The 16,429-nt window shown below is 42.7% G+C and overlaps 1 protein-coding gene across 6 annotated transcripts in view; it reads right to left on the minus strand.

The window, feature by feature from the left end:
* Window positions 1-9,826: 9,826 nt before the first annotated feature.
* The window catches only part of LOC134539703 (rho GTPase-activating protein 23), a 492,628-nt gene continuing 486,025 nt past the window's right edge, over window positions 9,827-16,429 (minus strand). For 5 of the 6 annotated variants that reach the window (XM_063381919.1, XM_063381920.1, XM_063381922.1 and 2 more), the window contains 2 exons: window positions 14,974-15,200; window positions 9,827-12,639 (listed from right to left, as the gene is read on the minus strand). In XM_063381919.1, the coding sequence (XP_063237989.1) occupies window positions 11,899-12,639; window positions 14,974-15,200 (968 nt within the window). In that variant the 3' untranslated portion in view covers window positions 9,827-11,898. Of the gene's footprint in view, window positions 12,640-14,973; window positions 15,201-16,429 lie in introns of those variants that run through there. The other variant, XM_063381923.1, reaches the window with a different exon arrangement.

Raw genomic sequence — 16,429 nt, forward strand, 5'->3', positions numbered from 1 at the left:
GTCGCGATCAGGTGGACCGTGCGCGCGCAGCTCTGCCCACTCGCTCCGTAGAGTCGCGATCAGGTAGACCGTGCGCGCGCAGCTCTGCCCCCTCGCGCCATAGAGTCGCAATCAGGTAGACCGTGCGCGCGCAGCTCTGCCCCCTCGCGCCATAGAGTAGCGATCAGGTAGACCGTGCGCGCGCAGCTCTGCCCACTCCGCGCCATAGAGTCGCGATAAGGTAGACCGTGCGCGCGCAGCTCTGCCCACTCCGCGCCATAGAGTCGCGATCAGGTAGACCGTGCGCGCGCAGCTCTGCCCCCTCGCGCCATAGAGTAGCGATCAGGTAGACCGTGCGCGCACAGCTCTGCCCACTCCGCGCCATAGAGTCGCGATAAGGTAGACCGTGCGCGCGCAGCTCTGCCCCCTCGCGCCATAGAGTCGCAATCAGGTAGACCGTGCGCGCGCAGCTCTGCCCCCTCGCGCCATAGAGTAGCGATCAGGTAGACCGTGCGCGCGCAGCTCTGCCCCCTCGCGCCATAGAGTAGCGATCAGGTAGACCGTGCGCGCGCAGCTCTGCCCCCTCGCTCCATAGAGTCGCTATCAGGTAGACCGTGCGCGCGCAGCTCTGCCCACACGCTCCACAGAGTCGCGATCAGGTGGACCGTGCGCGCGCAGCTCTGCCCACTCGCTCCGTAGAGTCGCGATCAGGTAGACCGTGCGCGCGCAGCTCTGCCCCCTCGCGCCATAGAGTCGCAATCAGGTAGACCGTGCGCGCGCAGCTCTGCCCCCTCGCGCCATAGAGTAGCGATCAGGTAGACCGTGCGCGCGCAGCTCTGCCCACTCCGCGCCATAGAGTCGCGATAAGGTAGACCGTGCGCGCGCAGCTCTGCCCACTCCGCGCCATAGAGTCGCGATCAGGTAGACCGTGCGCGCGCAGCTCCGCCCACTCGCTCCATAGAGTCGCAATCAGGTAGACCGTGTGCGCGCGGCTCTGCCCACTCGCTCCGTAGAGTCGCGATCAGGTAGACCGTGCGCGCTGGCTCCGCGGAGACTCCAAACAATGAACGGTCTACCCAGGGGGTGGCTATGTCTGTATGATTACATGGTAACTTTGTGAAGCCTTTTTTTTCCTTCAGCTGATTGTTGCGCCAAATCGGTGAGACGTCCAAAACATTGGAGGACATTAAAAATGACATTGTTTTTAAAACTGAACGTATTTTTAACTACGAAGAGTCTAATTCATATTTACCGATCATCATCAGATGTTATCAAGCACCATCGATTCGGTGTTTTGGGCGGGACAATATGGCGATGAAACTACGTCACAGCATGCCGTCTCCTGACAATCCCTAACTCTATGGATACAATTGAAAAATTTAAGACTAATAACATACCCTGTACGCTGATGAGCACACAGTTAGGTAATGCCTCGAAAATACAGTTTTATGATCGAATTATTGGTCGTTAGTTCCAGCCAACGGAAGCTAACGAAAAAAAAGCAGCCATTTTACAGAAGCTGAATTTGTGTATTTGTGGGTGTATTCTGCATTTTGAAGTGCATTTCGGGAAGGAATCGTTACCGATTGATAATTTATTTTAAAAAATACACGTTTATCCATTGTGAAATTGGTGATGTAGGCTACCACTTGAAATACCAGGCTATTGAACCTAAAAAATTCAACCTTTTTTTCTCGTAACCTAAAATTCGTATACAGTTTAGAATCTCAAATATTTAACTTGAAATGCTGTTTCATGTAAAAGTCCCATAGTTAGTGCAATCAGGTCTCCTACTCATGCACTAGCCAGATACTTGCATAGAACAATACTGCCTTTAGAATCTACTCCAGCCTTTCATGTTGGGAATTCCGCACATTTCATTACTATTCTTAAGCAACTTTCTCTTCAACCAACAGATCTCCTGGTCATATTTGATGTGGTATTACTCTTCACCGAACTGCTTATCTCAAAAGCTCTTCAAATTCTCCTCACACGCCTGGGAGAAGATAACCTGAGCAGATACATGGTGAAGCTCCCAGATCACTGTTTCTTCTACTTTATTCTCTTTCAGGAGTCGGATCTATAACCAATAGAAGGCACCGCCATGGGCTCACGTCTCTCTCCCCTCTTAGTCAACATCTTCACGGTCGATTTCGAGACAAAAGCAATAAATACCAGTCAGCTCAAACACAAGTGCTGGTACAGGTATGCATATTATACCTTTTTGATATGGAGACACCGCAAAGATAAGCAGCAAGATTTCCTGAAACACCTTAACAACATCCATCCGAACATAAAATTCACCATGGAGGTGGAAATAAATGGTTAACTGCCTTTCCTGGATGTCTTGGCCACAAGAGAAGAGGAGAACCACATCGGCCACAGTGTTTGTATAAAACCAACCCCATATATACATGCATCTACAGGCGAGTTCACACCACCCACCAACTCAGAAGAGAACAGTTGTTTCCACTTTTATCAACAGAGCTAGAGCAATTTGCGAAGAAGAGAGACTTGGGGAAGAGATGAAATACCTAACAACTGCACTTCAAGCAAATTGTTACTCTATATAGGAAATTAGTTAAGCCTGAAACCACCCCCAAGAGCAAAAAAAAACTAGCTTCTTACTAATATATATGTATATATATATTCATTCCTTACATCAAAGGTATTTCAGAACAAGTGGACAGATTTTCAGAAAGCACTAAATGCATACAATTCTCAAACCTATAAACAATATTGAGGGATTCATGAGATCGGTGAAAGATAAAACTACAGCCGAAAGTCTAGCTGGTGTGTACAGGATTTCATGTTCATGTAGCAAAGTATATATACCAACTGGCAGACGAATAATCACAAGAGATAAAAACATATCAGCGACTATAAACATGAAAACTTACAATCAGCTATAGCAGAACACTCAATGGAAACCAGCCACGGCAATACATTCGACCAATTTAACACCATATCCAGCATTCCACAATACAGGAAAGATACATTCGAGAATCAGCAGAAATAGCAAAACATAAATGGAATAGAATTAAGCAAAATACGGAAATAAATATCTTTCAGAAATCCTTCAAACCTTACTCTGCATCGAACTAAAGACAGATCACCTCTGATTGGCCTAACAGTCCAGTCAACCAGAAGACTGGCCAGAACCCCAAACCAATCACAGAAGCCCAGCTTATATTGCCCAAACCAGGCAGCCAACTAGAAGAAAGTAAGGCTCTGATTGGCCCACAGCTGCAGCCAATCGTGAAACGCTTCCCTTACAGGCAAGAGTATTAAAAGGGAGGAGAACTTCCAAGAAACCAAGTAGGTAAATTCCACTCTGATGATGGCGGCTGAAATTTCGACCGAAACATCGGCGATATCTTCGCCTTCGATGCAACTACAACCCAGAAGCCAAAGAATTCCAATGGTTGACGTGTTTAAACCGTAAACAAACATGGGCATTGTCGCGGTCGCGCGGAGTAACATAAACGCAAGATCTTGGTCACTGCCGAGCTAATCCGTGGGGATTCGTGTCCGCATACCTGCCGTTGTGGATACTTTGATCTGCAAAATCCATCTTCGTCTGTGTTATCCATCTGTGTCATCCAGGACGGGCCTTGATGCAGAGAGAATCGAGACCAAGAGAAAAACGTGGTCTGGTGTTCTAAACGTTTAGCCAGTCGCACAATTAAAGATTTCAGACTTGATATCGTTTCACCAACCGGTTTAATCATGGTTCGAGCACATTCTCTGTAGCACCATTGGGTTTTTGAGCGCTGAACGGAGATCAATGATGGGAATTTCGAGATGAGCCAAGAGAACTGGCTGCCCATTACGATGATCTCGGATCGACACGGCGTGATTAGACATGTCTGGAATTCATTCGGACACTATGAAAGTTAATACTATAACCAGTAGTAAACATTAGAGAAGGATTTTAAAATTTTCAGATTATATGCAGAATGATTCTGAACTCAATTGACAAACTTTGGACGCAGGTCCATCACGACAGGAACAAAAAAATGTTAACCATCTATCTACGACTTACGGTCAAAATTACTACAAAGGGCTAGTAGTTGAAGCTGAAAAAATGTTCTATTGTAAGTAATTAAGTATTTAAGATAAGAACGCTGAGCGTCTGAATGATGTTTAATTGAACAAAGATCTATAACCGCAGCAAAACTTTCTGCTGTAGTAAAATTATTTCATTAAACTATGTGGAGGTAAAAACTTTATTTTTAATTTTTTGACGTGACGTCTAATAAATCAATGACCACCGGCTGCACGCACGAAAAAGTGTCCCGTTACGCACATGGTCCCGTTACGCTGTGTCCCGTTACGCTCGTTGTAAGCTTGCGTCGCATCTATCTCTTCTACTTTGACTTTTTCGAGGCACATTAAACTTGAAACACTCCCATTCGTTTTCTACTTTTCCGTTAAAATAATAAACATAATTGAATTAATGAGTGCAAATAAAAGTAAATTTATCAATTAAATTGTAGATTTCATTTCACTCCTTTGTAGCCATACAAAATAGTGATAACTCAATAAAAACAATTCAATTTTATTCATAAAAGTATGCCATCAATTCATGAATGTTTTGTTATGACGTCACGTTAAACTATCGTCCGTAAACCGACTTTACAGACAACCTCATCATGTTGCAATCCCTTGCGGTACGCGCGGGCCAGGCTGCAAGGCGGCGAGCATCTATCGACTGGAAGTTGGACTGCTGTGTCGAGTGTCGAGGCAGCCCGCGGGCTTTGGTGAACTCATTTCAATTAAACTTCGGGCTTATGGACAGTGGCGCACAAAGAAACTTAGTTTTTTTTTTTAATACTGTGCACCATAGTATAGCGTGTCCATAAACGAATGCCCCAGTTTCAATTGTATAACAGTTTCATCTAGACTATTTACAACAAATTATACATCAAATTGAACGAAAATTAACCTAGTTTTTTTTTTCTTATCATCAACGTTCAATATGTTCGCCTTTAGTTATACGGCACACATTCCAACCTAAAGTCCAATTATTGTTCCCACACTTTGGTTAACAAGTCAGGAGTAATTGAAGCAATAGCTTCTTCAATTGTGTGTCTCAACTCTAGAAAATCATTAGGAAGCGGCGGAACGTAGAAACGATCATTTATAAAGCCCCTAAGGGGATTAAAAAAAGGGTCAACATCCTGTACAAACACTTTTCGTCGTCCCGTGCTTTTCCCTTTACAAACACATCCTGTAGTTTAGAATTGCCTGTACCTTCGGCGGATGTTTATGCCACACGGGGGATCACGATTAGACTTTGAAGGAAACGCACATTGGACTGAAATTACAGAACACAAAACGCTTTACGGTCAGGAGTCGCCATTTTGTGTAGGTGGTGCAGCAAGCGAGAAAACAACAAAGCAGCACTAATCATATATGCTTATCTAGAACTGTAGGTATTGAGTTACTCTTTATGACCTTCAACAAACACTAGTACAATGTTTACAATAGATTCTATGAAAAAAAAAATTTCTGGACATTATTTTCTGGTAATACCGTAGTTTTTTAGTGTTGGAAGTAGTAGAAGAAGCTTTTGAATTGTTAGCAGTTACAGCCTGTTAGCGGAGTTTATGTTCCAAGGTCATCCCGCGTCAGTAGCGCGGACGCGCGCGAACAGAGGACTAATTACACTGGCAGAAGCACCGGCGATTTTCTCACGTGAAGAGGCACTTAAAAAACTTCTGCGGCATGCCTGTACTTATATTTAGGGTAGAAGGTTTTCGTGGAGTTGTACATTTCAAGCCGCGTCCGGGATACGTTTTTCAGGTTTGGTAATATCATCATCTGAGGCATGCGCGCGAAATAATTGCTCGCAGTTTTGAGGTATACGTACTCGGTCCGGAAGCGAACTGAGGGAATTATAGTCAGGTCTGAAGTAGCTTGGCTTCTGGGTTGTAGCCGCGTCCTTGGCGAATAATTCACCGACGTTCCGGTCGACATTGCAGTCGCCATCATCAGTAGGTAACTGCTCCCTGATGATGGCGACTGCAATGTCGACCGAAACGTCGGTGAATTATTCGTTCGCCAAGGACGCGGCTACAATCCAGAAGCCAAGCTACTTCAGACAATGGCCGCGAAAGCCTGCGAACATCGTCACAAGTCAGGTATGTTTCACGCTGATGTTCACGGTGTGTTTGGACTTGTAAATATTGTGTGTAATTTAGTGTATAGTGTTTGAAACATTTGTAATGTTGAACTTCCCGCACTGCTTGCTAGCAGCGGCCAAGTTTTTCAAGTTGGCTGCCTGCCGAGGTGGGTAGCCCTGCAGAAACAGTTGTTGTTCAACCATCATGGCGGTAAGTTGTGCTATCGTGCACGCTTGCTGCCAATCGAGTTGTTTGCAAGTGCATCATCATTAATTGTGTCGTTTTATCTGGATGTTACAGTCTCGTACGTCTCTAGGCAAAACACGGTGCATGACGTAAACTGTGCAAGCCCTATCCGACACGCAAGGGTAATCGCGTCCGAGGTCGTTGGAACTGTTAACGACGTCAGCCCGGCGTGAGCGGGCAATGGGGCGGGCTAGCGCGGCTGCGAACAGAGTACACAGTCAAATGGGGGCCTGGTGTTTGCGCGCCTTGTACGTCGTCACACGAGGTATAGCCGTCTGAACTGCCTCGTAAACTGCTCGGTTTCGGGACCATCGCGCGAAGGCTGCGAACGAACGAAAAGCCAAACTCCAGAAGAAGAATTACGATGAAATAACGCGCTCTGAAAAAACCGAGTACAGACTGGGACAAATTGTTTTAAACTGATAATTTAATTTCTATAAATGTTAAGCAACAGCAAAACCATTTTTAAAAATATAACACTTATTTTTTTATAAAACCATAAGTCAAATAAAGGTTTGATAGTGAGCTATATGTTTTTGCATATTTTTACGTATTTACTAATTTTAAACCCTGGTTATTCAAAAAAATAGGGTTTTAATAATTTTTTTTTCAGGCTTAGTTTAGTCTATTTAGTGTTTTCATCGATTGTACGGTGCTAGGTGTGGGGTTTAGACTATTAGATGTTGAGCTGCATAAACCAGGTGGTATTAAGGATGTTTATTATTTTCATTCCGGAACATATTGATTTTAATAATGATGTTAAAATGCGCCTTGTGAAAGGTATACGCCAGACTACTTCTACTTAAGATTCTTCGCGTCGTAAGACAACATTTGTTTGTTAACCAATAGATTTTTAGATTTTTGTTTTGTTTAAAGAGTATCCTACTCTACTAGTAATAATTTAATGCAATTGTATTCAGAGTTTCGTTTAATTAGGGCATTTCTATTACCAAATCAGCACTTACAATATTTTGCCAAGCGGAATCAGACAAAAAAAAAGTATAATTAGCGTATGATCTTTGAATATATATACTGTATAGAAGTCGTGAGTGGATAGGATTTACTCTACGTTTTTCAGAAGCGTATGATGAGCAGCTTGGGAACTTCACCGCTGCAGTGCGCTGCCGTAACGCCCTGTATCGTCTTAGTTGTTATTTACACGTTAGAGCGCAGCGCTGTCGCCCCCTGTCATTCCCCGCACCCCCCATCCATCATTCACTGCAGCTCAAGGTCGTTCAGCGGGAGGGGGAAGGGGTGTTTGAAGAGTTCGACACTTGTCCGCTAGGGACCACAACAAGTCGATGCCCTAGAGATGGTGGCGATTGCAGCGGTGAATTAACCAACTACCTCAAAACCGTATTAGAAATTTTAACCTGGGCTGGCGACTTCTATACAGTATATATATTCAAAGGTATGATTAAGTTTTCTTAAAACAACTGAGGAACACTATCAGGTGGACTTCAAACAAAAAAATTAATTAATTAGTCAATTACTATGCTTTGAGAAAGATGAGATGCAAGACATATTTCCTTCTCCTTAATCTAGAGTAACTCTCCTCTTGCGATCGTGAGTACCACATAAAACAATCACTGGCTGTACAGAATATCCATGCAAAGAGAATAACTACTCAGTCTTGAGAAAGCTGAGAAACACTAACACGCAAGACGATCTTCCATCTCCTTGATATCTAGTGAAGCCTTCCTTCTCTTGCAACCGTGAGAGCAACCCGCATCACATATAAGACCAAATAATATTTATCTCAACAGAATATGTGACATCTGATGGCAAGGATCAGGATTACTTGCAACAAATTCTTTTAATTTGATAAATTAACTCTCGCTGCTGAATGGAGCTAATTTAGCCAGTTTAAGCCTTGTACACTTGTAGACACATAGCCTTGTTACCTTGTAGCCATGTAGCCTTGTAGCCATATAGTCTCATAGCCAGTTGGAGCCTTGTAGAATCGTAGCCTTGCAGCCTCGTAACCTTCTAATCAAATGTTGTTGGAGCTGCTGGATCCAAAAACGGTTGGAGCCTTGAATACGTGTAGCATCGAGGCCCGTAGCCTTGTGGCCTTGTAAAATCATAGACTTGTAGGCTCATAATCTTGTTACCTTGTAACCTCGTAGACTTGTAGCATCGTAGCCAAGTAGCCTTGTACTCTTGTAACCAAATGTCGTTGGAGCTGTGTTCTATCGTATCCTGTTCCTGTTAGTAACCTACTGACAGGGTCCTATCCTACTGAGTTGAATCTTTGTGTAAATGTACGTCCTTTTTGTTAAATGCACGTAGTCAAGTCTGTAGTATTGTATTCTATTGATGAGATTGTATCCCTGTGATGAGATCATGTTCTGCTATAGCTGATTGTAGGTTTTCATGTTTATAGTCGCTGATATGTTTTATCTCTTGTCATTATTCGTCTGCCAGTATATATAGTACTTTGCTACATGAACATGAAATCCTGTACACACCAGCTAGACTTTCAGATGGAGTTTTATCTTTCACCAAATAAATTGTTTTCTAAGTATAGTGTAAATATTCTTTACATTTACATAATTTATACTTAGGAAATCAAAAATTTTTAATGAGTACCAGATATGGGCGAAAATCTCAGATTTTCAGGGGGAATGCAGGATATGTTTATCATTCCCGTTACACACTTAATAATTTTCCAAGTGTTGGTAATATATTTCGCACTGTTAAGAGCTGGAGACGTAGTGTTGTAGCAAGAAAGGAGCTGAGGAGACAACAGGAGTCGAGGTTCCACAAGTGACAACTGTCGACTTGTAGTGAAACATCGTTAGTAAAGACTTGTGAACACAAAACTCTCATTTATACAAATATTTTTCATAGTCCCTATAAATTACATAGGAGTTATATTACAAAAGTAATTTCTTTAACACAAAAGTATAGTTATTCAAAGTTGTTTTTGTTCCAAGGGTAAGCAATTACATGAGGTAAAGGTTGGTCGATACAAATTTCCTAGGATAATGTAAAGAAACAATGTGAAGTTTGAACTAAAATATTATGTCAGATCGGGCAGTGAACAGTGTCGGGGTGAGTGACCGGAGGCCCAAGAAGACACACAGAGTCCCCGTGCTGTTGAATGGAAGGGGGTAGGAAAGGCAAGTGCGGGTGGAAGGGGTGCACCAGAGAAGTTTCCAGATTTTTTTTTTATTTAATGGGTCAACCTCAATGGAATGAAAATTAAAGGTCTATTGGTATCAGAATTCATTGGAAACCATACTAGTTTTTCAGAACGCACGAATTACGTTCACAGAAATGGCTATGGTAATGTTTACAGTATTATTATTTTTTTTTTTAATTGTGTGTATTTTAAAGAGTTTTACTTTAAGTAGTGGGTAGGGGGTCTGGCAAAATGATTTGCCCCCGGACTCTTAGTTTCTCTCAACTGCCCTGCCGAGCCCGGCACGGCTATAACCGAGGTGTGCACAATGCAAGATTCCACAAGATACGTTCAGTGACAAATTGCACGCTATTTATTTTCCATTCACACAATACAATGCAGTCATGATATATTCTAGTGAACCAATAAAGAGATTCTCTTCAGATCTTTGTACAAGCCTTTTCCCAACAGGAAACAAAAATTTACAATACATACAGTGAAAAGCACCTCCCCCAATTCAGTTGGTGTTATATGACCACAAGGCATTTGAAAACAAACAATTTGCAACTGGACGGTCTATATTTACAAATATTATAAATTAAAATATTTTCGATAATGTCTTGTATAACATCGTAAACATTTAAAGTAAACAAAACTTATCACAAAAATATTGCTTAAATGATAATGAAAAATGTACAACTATCCTAAAGGTTACATATTTTCAAAATAAATTTATAAGAGGTAAACATCTGACACATAATAAGCAACACAACAATCATTACCAAACAGAAATATTGAAGAGCTTTGTCACTTACTGTACTGTTTGTATAAACACTGCATATTATTAATAAAAAATAAAGTATTTTCATCAGTCCCGATATATAGTGATATGATGCACATAAGAGTAATTACAATTGACACTTGAAACTGTTGAATCTGAATGTGATGCACTGTTTTTCAATGAAAATTAACAATTTTGTCCACTGTTGCTTAAAAATATACACACAGCTCACTCTTGTAGACTCCACACATATTTTCTCACACTACAAAATCACTTATTTTCACACATGCACACAAATAGTATCTCAAATACATATACCCCCACCCTTTATCTTCTGCCCACAGGCAAACCATGACTAGATAGCTTTGAGTAGATCCTTTAAGTTCACTTCAGGATTTAAAAAGTTTTGACTCTTTACAAGCCATTCATAATAATTTAAAAAAGTCCTGAAATTACAGGCAAAAATGTTTATTACAACGGCAAAACCTACAAATCTTTTGACAGAATATATATTTTTTTCACTAAAAATCAATGATTGAAGCAACTTTTTTATTATTTAGCAATTTTGCAATGATAAATTTTTAAAAAATAAATTTATATACATGTACACTCCTAAAAAAAAAAATATATGTCTGCAATTAACTTAGGAAAATCTACAGTATAAAATTTTAAAAATAAATTATTTGAATTATCACAATAATCAAATTAATTTTCGTTAGCGAGATAGCAGTTTTTCAACAGCACCCATCACTGGCACACCGACAGTTTCACCTGCCCACCCGCGACAAACCTCACACACAAGGACAACCGCCTGGCACACATTCCAGTGGAGATTGCAAGTGATCCCCAAGTAATTTAAGTACACCAAACTGTTCAGTTTGCTGGTACACCATTATTTTTTTGCAACAGAAACAGTATAACCCTGAATCTTGATTATTTCGTAAGCAAGAGTTGTTCCAACACTATTTGCTATAATGACTAATGTTAACGTTTGACAACATGCAAGAAATTACTTAAGTAAAATAACATATCACTTTCGAACAACACAATATCAGTGACTTTCTCTAAAAACAAAAACTATTTGATTTTTTGCAAACAATAACAGTACAAATAATAAGTTGTAGGGTTTAAATTTTTCACCCAGTAAAATCTACGAATTAAAGCACTAAGTGTTGGAGAAATATACATTGTGAATAATTCATACTAGAAACTTATAAGTGAAGTAGCCACTCTTATCTATGTAGATTGCTGTGAAGGTTAAAACTTTGTAAAAAAAAAAAATCTTTTATTTGAAATTCAAACAAATACCTAATGTGCAATTTTTGATTCTGATACTTGATTTCTGCGATTTATCATAAAACACTATTATACTTCTTGAAAATGACACTTGGTAATTATAAATTGGAACAACTCTAATGCTATTTTTTTTTTCGGATCTCATTAGAATTTATATTAAATTTCCACAACCCGTGAAATGAGGATTGGTTCTCGTGGCGGCTGGCAAACGGAGGCAAGACCATGTTTCAGACGAGGGACCGAAGTGGCACTCGGGGCGTCCGGCAGGCTGTGGGATGAGCTCAGGCCCGGCAAGACTGTGTTTCATACGAGGGACTGAAGTGGCAGGCTGCGGGACGAGCTCAGACGTGGGACTCGAGCGGCACCCGGAAGGCCCGGGAGCCGAGACTGGCGTCGGGCAGGCTGTGGGGGCGGGCGCTGCCCTCGTCGCGCCGGGCCGTGCTGAGGTCCGGGGAGCTGGTGCGCAGGCAGCGACGCTCCTTGCAGGCGTACGCTCCGTCCATGGCCGCCGCCCGACTCTCCTCCAGCTCCTGCTGCAGCCGGTTGTCCAGCCAGTCCACCTTGTCGAAGTCCTTGGTCCCGCCCACCGTGTGCCGGCGCTTGATGGACCGCTCGGGCATGCCGTTCTTGCGCTTCAGCCGGGCCAGCATGATGGCGATGTTCTCCTTCTCCTTGTTGCTCGCCCGGGAGGCGGGGCTCCGGCCGCTCAGCTCCTGCTGCCGGCGCCTGCTGATGTTCGACTCCGTCTTCTCGTTCTTGGTCAGCGAGTCGGAGCGCTTCAGCTCGGCCCGCTCCGGCTTGTTGAGGGACGACGACCTGCGGAGCCTCGCCGACTCCGGGCCGTCGGGCTTGCCGAGCGACTCGGACCGCATCAGCCTCGCGTCCGGGGGCGTCTTTTCCTTCTCCCCGGGCATTGCCTCGTCCTTCCTGGGCCTGTCCTGGCGATCGCCGTCCGCTTCCAGCCTGCCCGCTCTGCTGCCCTGCTCCTCCCTGCTGCTGTTTGAACGCCCTTCCTTCACTCTCTCTCTGCTCCTCTCAACTAGGGGAGCCTCCAGCGTCGCCAGGTGCACACTTTCTGTCTTCTGGAACAACAGAAACACGCTATCACTTATTGCTTTATAGATTAAATAAAGATGTTCCTGAAGGAGTAAAGGAATATATGAACACCTAAACCAAGAAAAGTTAAATTAAAACTGTTTAAAGATTGTAAGTAGAATTTATGGTGCATTGTGCACAGTACAAATACTTCAGAATGGAATTTTTTAAAAAAGGTTTTTACCCTACTGCAATTAAATAACATGGACAGTGTAAGTGTTCCTTAGAGCAAGATGGCTGCCCGTGGTCTGGCTTTTGTACAATTTTAGTTAAATGAGTGATTTTTGTGTTTTTACATGTAAGGCTCCAAACTTTTTAAATTGTATAATCGTGCACAAGCAAATACCCAATAACCACATGAATTGCATGATTCATTAAATTTCTTCAATTATTTGCACAGCAAGCCCTCAAAAAGAGTGACGTGAGCCATCCTGGCCTAGGCCCAATCTCGAGTGACTGGTCCGCCCTTGTAAGGGCCTGCCTCACGCATACATACACATTACCCCACTTGTTTGCATTAAAATTCATAGTTTGTATACTAGCACTATTTATAATAGGTTTTAGTATATTTTTAATTAAATTATTATTTTTTTCATTTATATAAGACCATAAAATAGTGTCATTTGATAGTATTATTACAGTTGTATTCATTCCGGAAGTAAAAAAATAATCAACTCCCTACCAATTATTCTTTCATAGGATAAAATACTTGTAGCAGTCAGTCATTATTAATAACAAGGCATTTCATTAGTTATGTCCTATGATAAAACAGAGAGCCAAAAATTTTAACAATAAAAGGTATATAAACAAATTTGAAGAAAAGAAAGGTTGTGTGTTTCATTAGAAGTAAGAAAATATCAGATAACGTTCTTAAATGAAATACAAATTCCAAATTTTCCTTTTAAAAATTATTGTATTATTAAGTAATGTTCAAAACTGTTATGGGGTCGTCCATTAATCACGTGATGTTTTTTTAGAAATTTTTTAAACCCCTCCCCCCTAGTGATTTGTGGTGATGTTTTAGACTACCCCCCCAATAAATCACGTGTATTTTTTTTTGGTACAAAATATTTTTAAAAATTTCAGAATATTATCTTTAAATATAGGTATAATCTAATTTAATTATGGAAAATTAAGCACAGTGATTAAAATGTTCAGACACACATTAAGGTTGCAGGTTTATTCTCACAGGCATAAAAATAATAAAGGAAAGGCGTATAAGTAGAAATTGTGCGAAAAAAATAAATACACGTGATATCGCTCTACACCCTCCCTCCCCCCTTGTGATATTTCGTGATTTTTCCCGACCCCCCCCCCCCCCCCCACCCCTTTTCGAGCATCACGTGATTAATGGACAATCCCTATGCTGTATGACATGTACCTGGCAAGATAAGTGGAACGAGGGCAGTGGAATGAGGGCAGTGGAACGAGGGCAGTGGAACGAGGACAGTGGAACGAGGGCAGTGGAACGAGGGCAGTGGAACGAGGACAGTGGAACGAGGACAGTGGAACGAGGACAGTGGAACGAGGACAGTGGAACGAGGGCAGTGGAACGAGGACAGTGGAACGAGGGCAGTGGAACGAGGGCAGTGGAACGAGGGCAGTGGAACGAGGGCAGTGGAACGAGGGCAGTGGAACGAGGGCAGTGGAACGAGGGCAGTGGAACGAGGACAGTGGAACGAGGGCAGTGGAACGAGGGCAGTGGAACGAGGGCAGTGGAACGAGGACAGTGGAACGAGGACAGTGGAACGAGGACAGTGGAACGAGGGCAGTGGAACGAGGGCAGTGGAACGAGGGCAGTGGAACGAGGACAGTGGAACGAGGACAGTGGAACGAGGACAGTGGAACGAGGACTTTGGAACGAGGACAGTGGAACGAGGACAGTGGAACGAGGACAGTGGAACGAGGACAGTAAAAAAAGGACAGTGTAACAAGGACAGTGTAACAAAGGACAGTGGAACAAAGGACAGTGGAACAAAGGACAGTGGAACAAGGACAGTGGAACGAGGACTTTGGAACGAGGACAGTGGAACGAGGACAGTGGAACGAGGACTTTGGAACGAGGACAGTGGAACGAGGACAGTGGAACGAGGACAGTGGAACGAGGACAGTAAAAAAAGGACAGTGTAACAAGGACAGTGTAACAAAGGACAGTGGAACAAAGGACAGTGGAACAAGGACAGTGGAACAAGGACAGTGGAACAAGGACAGTGGAACAAGGACAGTGTAACAAGGACAGTGGAACAAGGACAGTGGAACAAGGACAGTGCAGTGGGAAGAGAGAGCGCATGCGAGCCGAGGGCGGGAAGGGGGCGACTCACGGCAGCGTCCGTGGTGGGGCTGGAGCCACGGCCGCGGTGGAGGCTGGGGTCCCGGAACACGGTCTGGTCCGGGGGGCGCACCGGCCCAGGGGGGGATTCGGCGGGCCTCTCCGTGGGCTTCCCGCCGGCGGGCGGCAGGGTCGAGGGGGAGGGGGAGGCAGCGGGCTTCAGCAGGGACTTCAGCTTCCGGTCGAACGTCGAGGTGAGGCTCGTCAGCAGGTCACTGCCTGCACAGGGACATCACACACACACTTCAACACTTCACACCAACTGGCAGATACTTCCCTGTCTACACGCAACACTTACCCTCAAATTATGAGTTCCATTATTAAGTACATGTAATGGGAGCACATATGACTGGTACCGGATGAAAAGGTATCATTTAAAAATTTGTCCTTTTACAGGAGAAGCAAGTACTAAACGAGTAAGTTACCTACTTATGAATGTATGTAGTATTCAAATTGTAATGTTAATGCAAAACTGATATTGAAACAAGTGCATTACTAGAGTTAAGAGTTCTTACTAAAGATGTTATTACAAACTTCTCCTTCCGATTAGAATAAAAAAATTAAAAAAATTGCCAAAATATGACTTGTTACCTTTTTACCACGAAACCGGCCATGTTGCATCACAGCATGTTATTATTTTCATCACACATATGTAAATTTTAATATTCATTAACAGATATAACAAAACAAAAAATGCTTTTGTTTTTTTGAAGAACTCTTCTTAAAAATTTATGTAGACATATTAAGTAAGTCTTCTGCAGAGTCCCTAAATCAAATTTTAGATCCAAGATCAACCACAGGAAATACAGTGTATTGTTCCAGCAGAATACGTACAGCGATTCACAAGATCTCTGGATAACGATCAATACGCAACATGACAGGCTAGTTGATCATTAAAGAGCCTTTCAGCTAAAGGGACTCTTTTTTATTGTTGTCTCCTCTCAAAGGTGCACAAGAGGCCATAAAACCCTTCACCCATAACACTGTTATTGATTGGTCCACTCTTGTAATGCATGGAAGTCAAGGTGGGTGGATGGACGACCAAATCACTAGCCTACCACCGAGGTGATCCTGGTTCCATTCCTGGCATTGCCAAACATGTTTTTTTTTGACGTGACAGCGTCTAATAAATCGATGAACGCCGGCTGCACGCACGAAAAAGTGTCCCGTTACGCACATTGTCCCGTTGCACTGTGTCCCGTTACACTCATTGTACGCTTGAGCCACATTTATCTCTCATCCACTCGATTGGAAAAACCATCGATTTGACTTTTTCGAGGCACATTATACTTGAAACACTCCAATTCGTTTCCTACTTTTTCTATCATCGTCCTATCCTTAACAGAATAACACAGATTGGAAGAAGTTAAACAGCAAACATGTATAAAAGTTATAGTTAAAATAATATCTTCGTTAAAGTAATAAACATATTTGAATTAATGAGTGCA

This window comes from Bacillus rossius, chromosome 15, assembly GCF_032445375.1.
Source record: "Bacillus rossius redtenbacheri isolate Brsri chromosome 15, Brsri_v3, whole genome shotgun sequence".
NCBI classification, from domain to species: Eukaryota; Metazoa; Arthropoda; class Insecta; order Phasmatodea; family Bacillidae; genus Bacillus; species Bacillus rossius.